This window comes from Eupeodes corollae, chromosome 1 (assembly GCF_945859685.1).
Source record: "Eupeodes corollae chromosome 1, idEupCoro1.1, whole genome shotgun sequence".
NCBI lineage: Eukaryota > Metazoa > Arthropoda > Insecta > Diptera > Syrphidae > Eupeodes > Eupeodes corollae.
Genome location: NC_079147.1, coordinates 196982714 through 196990633, shown reverse-complemented (window position 1 = coordinate 196990633; position 7920 = coordinate 196982714). Strand labels below are relative to the sequence as shown.

At 32.8% G+C, this 7920-nt stretch overlaps 1 protein-coding gene across 1 annotated transcript; it reads right to left on the bottom strand.

The window, feature by feature from the left end:
• Window positions 1-1370: 1370 nt before the first annotated feature.
• Window positions 1371-2369, bottom strand: LOC129939518 (mitochondrial import inner membrane translocase subunit Tim23). Its single transcript, XM_056047556.1, has 4 exons — window positions 2208-2369; window positions 1871-2141; window positions 1639-1808; window positions 1371-1579 (listed from the first exon to the last, which is right to left on the bottom strand). The coding sequence occupies exons 1-4, from the start codon at window positions 2257-2259 to the stop codon at window positions 1470-1472; spliced, it is 603 nt and encodes a 200-aa protein (XP_055903531.1). The 5' UTR covers window positions 2260-2369; the 3' UTR covers window positions 1371-1469.
• Window positions 2370-7920: the final 5551 nt, after the last annotated feature.

Below are 7920 nucleotides of genomic sequence, written 5' to 3'. Positions count from 1 at the left end.
TCAAGCAGTTTTTATAGCGCCATCTGTTTGTCAATCTCTTAGACGCATGAAAACAAAAAGAGGTTTAAAATGAAAATTTTGTAATCGATTATTCTGATCGAAAAAATGGAAGATTTTGAATTAAGCCCAGGCTGTAACTTAAGGGGGTCATCCCATGTGATGGGCTTTTCCATAAATTGCTACTTTAATATGTAGTAAAGGGATTTTTCAAAATTCGAAGTCGTTTTAAAGATACAGCAGGTCCATGGAAAAATATGGGTAAAGTATCTTACATACATCGGCGATGGTGAAAATAAAACTTACAAAGAGATACTAGTTATCATTTTTAATGAAGGTTTTGAAGGTAATTTGAAAGTAATGTCGGTTATGGGACACCCTATAGGCCGCGAAACCCATACTTATGTTGAGAAACGTGAAGAAAAGCGAATCTCACGTTCTAAACAGTGTGTAAGTGATACCGTTAAACAAGCCAGAATTAATTCAAGAGCTGAACAATCTGCTTTGAAAGAGTTTAAAAAAGAAGAGGAAGGAATACTTTATGGACCAGGCATCGCCGCTTAAAAGGTAAGTTGATATGTTCATAGTTAAGAGGACTTGAAACTTTAAACGAGTTTTTCTCAAAACTGTGTTTTTCAAAGTTTCCTCCATCGTATCTCAAAAACGGCTTGACCGAATGACTTGAAATTTGATGGGTTGGATTCAGCACAAATAAACGCATGGAATGAACTATCGACAAGGAAAAATTCCACAAAGTTCGATTTTTAATAGCAAAAAACAAAACAAAACAAAAACGCAAAATTCACGACTTTTTTTAAATGTCCAATTTTTAGTATATTCATTTGATATGGTAGTTCATTCCATGCATTTAGGCTCACAGATTAAAACGCCGTTTAATTTTTTTGTTTTAGATAAGCCATTCAGCCTGAACTGTGGAGGAAGTGCCAGACCATTTTTTCGAGGTGGAGTTGTTCGTGTTCCTTACAATATTTTTAATTTAAAATTTATATTTATACTATCGAACTATGTTAATAAATGATAATAAACTTAATAAAGTTGTATCTATTTACTGGCCGTATAAAAATTCCTTAAAATACAGGCCGTCACATGGGATCAATAAATAATGATTTTAAAATCCCTTGACACAGCCATTCAGCCCTATCAATAATTCCATTCTAATCGAAAACTTTTACAAATTCAGAAGAAAAACTATTACCAAATACGTTGGCAGTGAAAATTACGTTTTTTTCGGAACTCGATTACGATGGAATTCATGGTAGGGGCTGAAATTGTTTTTCTGACATATTTATTCTCCTTTCAATTTTGGAAGGAAAATAATTTAACTCTACAAAAATATATTTAAAACATTTCAATTTGGTTTTTGTGTATAACAATTTTATTTGTTGTCCGAAGCTAATATTTTACCAACTAACTCTAACTCAATATTTCACTTTGCACAGTCGCAAATCTGTTCATATTAATGATTTAATATTTGATCCATCTCGCGACATTTGAAATAGGACATATAGAGCAGAGATACCAAGACCAACACCACCACCCACTGCGCATTTCCTTAGACCAGCTGAAAATTAAAGAAACGATTGATATTTCGATACTCCAGAAAATAAAAACAAACACTACCTGAAGATTTGTACAGAAATCCAGTTGCTGTACCTGCAAGAACTGTATTTAAATCATCATCCTCTCCTCGGGCAAATTGTAATAGTACCCCGAATGCGGAGTACATCACAGCTAAAGTACCAAGGGTGTTTGCTGTTGCAGATCCTTGTTTCATTACATGATTAAGGAGCCTGAGAAAAAAGGTTAAACTCAGGTTCACCGAAAACGATATCCACTTTTCTCATTAACTTACTGTGTTCTTCTCAATTTTCCTGTCTGTTGTAATGCTGCTGTTGTTCTCATACCATTATAGAACCCTGCTACTCCACCAATTCCTGCTCCAATTATCACCGAAGATCCAATTTGAGAAAAAGCTAACTCGAAACGACCGCGTTGTTTATTAGCACCTTCGGGAAATATAAACTCCGGCTGAGACTGCTGCATAAATCTTGGATCATAGTTAAGATAAGGTGATGCGAAGGCAGGACTGGTCGTTCGGGCACGGCTTTCATTGCCTGTGGAAGCTACGAATTAAAAAAAACACATGTTTTGAAATAGTAGGGGAAATTGCGTAATGTGTAAACACTTACAAGATGAACCCGTGTCCAAAGATAGTGGTTTATTTAAATAGTCATCACTCATTGTGTTGTTAATTTATTTGTGCCAAAAATATTTATATCAGAATAATTTTTTTTACTCTTATAAAACGATAAGAAAATCGAATTTTTCCCGAGTAGATTTTTATTGGAGCAGTGAGAGATGACAGTTGGTTCTGTTTGTTTTGCTCAATTATCTATACATTTTTGTCTTTAGGTTGGCAGATCTTTTTTTCAATTTCATTCACAATAGGTACATTTAAGAAATCCTAGTTATCTTATTAATAAATCATGTATGCCCATAAAGAGACTTCAACCTAGAGCTCATTTTTTAGATTGACCAATAAATTCATACAGATATTAAATGAACTTTACTTCATATAAAACGTATAATATCGCATTTCCGAATTTGATAATTATGTTAGTTTGATAGTAGGAGTAGTTAGATTTATAGTAGATTTATTTTTAAAATAATTTTGAGAAGATTAAAATTTCATAACAAATTCACTTCATTTAGCTCTAAATCTAGATAGTGAATTTAGTTTGAGGTGAAACGCAGTGAAAATGTTTTTTTTTTCACATGCAATTGATGGTTTTTAGGGTGATGTACTATATAGTATTTTTAGGGGTTGGAATCGAAATACTGTATGGATCCAAATACTGTATCTCAAAATACTGTATTTTAAAATACTGTATGTACAAAATACTGCATGATCAAAATGCTGTATCTCAAAATTCTGTATTTCAAAATTCTGTATATCAAAATTTTGAAATAGTGCACACTTTTTTACATTATCAAAACGGTTTTTGTTTTTTTAACTTATTTACAGCATTTTGAAATACAGAATTTTGAAAACAGAATATTTTTTTTAAGAAAACATAATAGTTTTTCATTAGCATAATATTCTAATATACTCCCTTGAACAATAACATACGTACCTATGATAATTCATAAGTCTCTGAAATAAATAAAACAAAAAATAATATATATGGTATCTTCTTTTAATTTTCTCTTTTTCATTCTTCTTCTTATTTATTTGTATCCCTCTTACATTAATTGTACATGAATTTTTCCTATCATAATCAACAAATACATAAACAATTGCACCAAACTAATTGATCTGTCAAAACTTCCAGTATTGTACAGTATTTTTACAATACAGCATTTTGAAGCACAGTATTTTAAGTGTAGATTATTTTTAAATACAGAATAATTATTAAACATACAGTATTATGACCATACACTATCGGTCAGTATCACACAGAATTTTGACCATACAGTATTTTACAATACAGAATTTTGACCCGCTCTGTATTTTTAGTTGAAAATGGCTTAATATAAAATAATAAACTATATATTACAGCTTAAGCCTTATTTATTAACTCATGTATCACAACACCTTTTATACTGAAAATAGTTAAAAATACACTAGTATAAGTGCAACCTAAAACTTGTAAATAATTGTATTAAAGCCAGAATAAAGCTGTTTTAGCATCTAAATGCCATTTTGACATTTCAAAAGTGAGTGTAAGAGAAAAGTTTTCACAATTTTTAGAAAATATGGATGTCTTAATTGAACACCTAAAAGATTTAAATAGTTTAAAAGGCTTTCTACTAGAAGGAGAGGATCAAAGTGGTAAAAACCACGATTTAATCCCATGACAAGAAAGTTTGAAGATTCCAAGTGGTGGCAGATATAACCTATGATACGTTTATAAATAGGATATGGACTAAAAATCAATATCTATTTATATTTTGTTCTTTTAAATGTACACAGCATTCAATCAATTAATTAAAATAAAGTTGTATACATTTATAATACCCAGAGATTTATATTGATAATTTTATAAATAAAATATTTAAAAAAAGAAGAGCTTAGCTAAAACGGGTTGGAAAATATTCTAGAAATGAGAATTCGTCCTGGCGTAGAGATGGTAACAGTGGATGATCAAGTTTTGAAGATGAGAAACATGTTCATCTTAGTGGTTGTCAAAAAAACCACTGCACCGTCAAAGCGTGATCATGAGAATTAGAAGCTATTGATGTGGCCGTATAAGTTCCTCCTTTCATGTTTTTTCCATAATTTTGGATATTTCAGAAGTAACTGCCACCAGTTTTTGACTTTTTTAATACATTTAGTCTAACTACGGTGGGAGAATAACGTTAAGCTTTAAGACGTTTTTTTCTCCCAAAACAAGCACATAATGATGCTCTTTAATTACATATATAAAAAAGATGTGTCATTGCAATACATACATATGAAGAAAGCATATGTAAACCTATTCAGATGAGCGGCAGTGTAGATGTGGACGATATGTGGTTTCAACAGGACGGTCCCACTTGCCACACTGCTAACGAAACAATGCCTCTTTTTTGCGCTACAAATTCAATGGCCGTGTTATCTCACGTGATGGCGATGCTGTCCGCCAAGATCATGTGATTTGACTACATCCTTTGGGATTATTTTAGAGTAAAAATTTACATCGATAACTCGAGCATTCAAGAGACAAAGAAGAGATAATTTAGAACATTAACGGCAAGAACCCCAATCATTCCTCAGCGTCATCAAACATTTTGACCATCGGATGGACTTGTGCAGTCGAGGTTGTGGTGGCCATTTGGTAGATATTTTATTCTATACATAATTGAAAACCATAGCATTATTATCATAAGAATTTTCAGTGGGAGATCATCCTATTTTCCCGAGTTAACTCAGGGCTTGTTTGACAATGTAAAAGTAAAATTCTGAGTGGTTATCCACCAATGAAATTACATATCAGTTAAATTTTCCTAACTACTACTACTTGTTAACCAGCTTTCCAGTGTTGTAAGGATTTTGAAATATGGGAATTGAGAAAAAACTTCAAAATCTCTTATTAAGTTCACAGTCTTTAGTTTATTGCATTATTTCAGTAATAATGGGGTAAGGATAAGATTTGTATTTATTCTTTTTAATGGCCTTTGTGTAGCGTTTAAAATGTTTATCTGTATTAAAGACAATGTGAAATGAAAATGAAAACAGATATTGTCCAAAGACTCTTGTTTAGTTTCTTTATAATACTCTAAACAAAACTTATCAAAAAAATATGCATCCACCGTTGCATTCAGGACTGCACTTTTTACAATGTTAACTGTAAGTTATCTATGCTATTGGCTACATCATCTACACAATAAGAAACTTGAGACAATAACTTCTAGTTAGACCTACCCAGTTATTGTGAGACATAAATGTGAAATTTATCTGCTGGTTAGGTTCCAAATTGCTTAACTTTTACTTAATTTTTATATTGTTGAACAGGCCTTCAGTCTATTATAATCTCGAAGCTAGCCCTGAGTTATTCCTTTAAATTTGGTGAATTAACTCTAATTCGATTACAAAAATGTTTTTTTTTGGATTAATGAATAAATGTTTGTTATATTCAGACTCTGACGTACGATGAAGGTCTATAAGAAATTTAAAGTTTAAGTTCAAGTTTCGCTACCAATTTATTTTAATTTATTTGGAGAAAAAGTTTGAATTTCATTTATTTATTTTGGGACTTACTAATAGTCAAATTTAATGTTGTTATTAAAATTTGTGTGGAATTGACCTATATGCTATGGACTCTTATTAATGAACGATACATGCTATGAACTAAATATTAAAGTAGAATCTTAACTTAGCACTGAAAAACTGGTCCAAAGTAATTTTTGATTTATTCAAAATCAACATTAGCCCTTACAATTTAACCAGCCTTAACACTGGCGATATTATAAAGAAAAAACTTCAATCAGTATCGTCAGCAACGGAATTAAAGTAAAGAAGTTATTAGGATCAAAGATGTAAGTTTCGGAACTATAAAGCCAACCCAACTGAGGAAAACCGAAATAAGTTCAAACAAGCTACAAAAACTTGTAACGGACATATTCGACGCATTAAATGTTTGCATGACCAAAAATTGCGGCAAAAAATACTACATAGTCCCAAAGGTAGTCGAAATTTCGGGTCATTTGTTAAAAATGTGCACAACACTATGTAATCGTGCGTAGGAACTGACGTTTCCAATAACACTCCATAATTTAGCACGATTGATAAAGCCAGTTTGTTGTTAATACGATGCTGCCAATGAGTTACATGACTCCTCCTGTACTTGAAAGCGTAAACTATTACATGGGACAAATCGTCTTTCCCACTCGTACAGTTACTAGAGCACTAAGAGATCTTGACATTCACAAATCCGCTGGCCCGTATATTATCCCCGCTATTCTTCTGAAGAGGTGTTCTTCAACGCTGGCAAAACCACTGCGTAAGCTTTTCTATCTGTCCTATTCTACTGGTCTCTTTCCGAGTGGATGAAAAACTGCATTGGTCCAGCCTGTCAATAAAAAAGGCGAATCCTCCTCCTCTAACTATCGTCAAATTGCACTTACGTCCCCTCTTTCAAGGTCATGGACACGCTGGTTTATCTCAACGAACAGTGGAACAAGAAAGTAAGATTATTGCACTTTATATTTCAAAAGCATTTTATAGAGCTTGGCATCAAGCTCTCTTATCGAAAATGCGTGATTTTGGTATCGATGAATCTCTTCTTTGTTGGGTTAGAAATAACCTTTCGGACGGTTCAATTCATGTTCTATTGGACGGATTTAAATCTGATATACACAAAATAAAGGCTAGTGTGCCCTAGGGCTCCGTTTTGTCTCCGACACTTTTCCTTGTTTTATAAATAATCTTTTGTCTAAAACTGTTAACCTACTAAATTGTTTCGCTTATAACTGAACCCTCAGCTTTTCATATTCGTTTTTAGATTCAAACCCTAGTCCTTCAGATGCTGTGGACTATCAACTGCAGCGTATGATAAGTTCATTAAATTCTGATCTTGACAGCATTATGGGTAATCAAAAACCGTGTAGAATTTAATGCTTCGAAAACTCAATGCTGTATACTGTCTCAAAAGCGTAACCCTCCCCCAATGCCACTATCCATGGGTGGTACTTGCATCGAGGAGCTTGAACAATAACCCTAAGTATGTGCATCACAAACCACTTGTTGCGGAGTGATCACATATTTGACATCGCCAAAAATACTGATAAGTGTTTAGGTTTTCTACGACGTTGCAAGAAGTTTTTTACCTCTTCTGATCTGACTATAATTTACAAAGCTTTTATTCGTCCAAAACTTGAGTATAACTATCATATTTGGGATGGAGCATCAATAAGGTACTTGAGTCTTCTGGATAAATTTGAAAAAAGAGCTCTAAAAATGAGAGGAGATCGTTCTCTCACCGAGACATTTGATTTGAGCACCGCCGCAAGGTCTCATGCCTGTCAATGTTTTATCGTTACTTTTATAAACAATTCTCTATTGAAATAGCCAGTTGCATTCCTCCTCTTAAACAATTCAACAGTAATACCCGTATTGCTAGGAATGCTCATCAATTTACCCTTAAACCCAAATTTGGACGTACTTTAAGTACAGATATTCTTTCTATAGCCACACCTGACTCAATATTTCCCACTCGTTACAATATGCAGACATTCAAAACCAATTTTTAATCCTATCGTCCTTTCCTGATTGCTAGCACTGTGTTTAATCATTATAAGAGTATTCATAACCCCTTTAGTGCGCGCACGATATAAATAAAAATCGAAACAAATGCAGTGTCTCACGTATTAGCAAGGAAATTGTTCTTAAATCCTTTAAAATTGAAAAAACAACAAACCTAA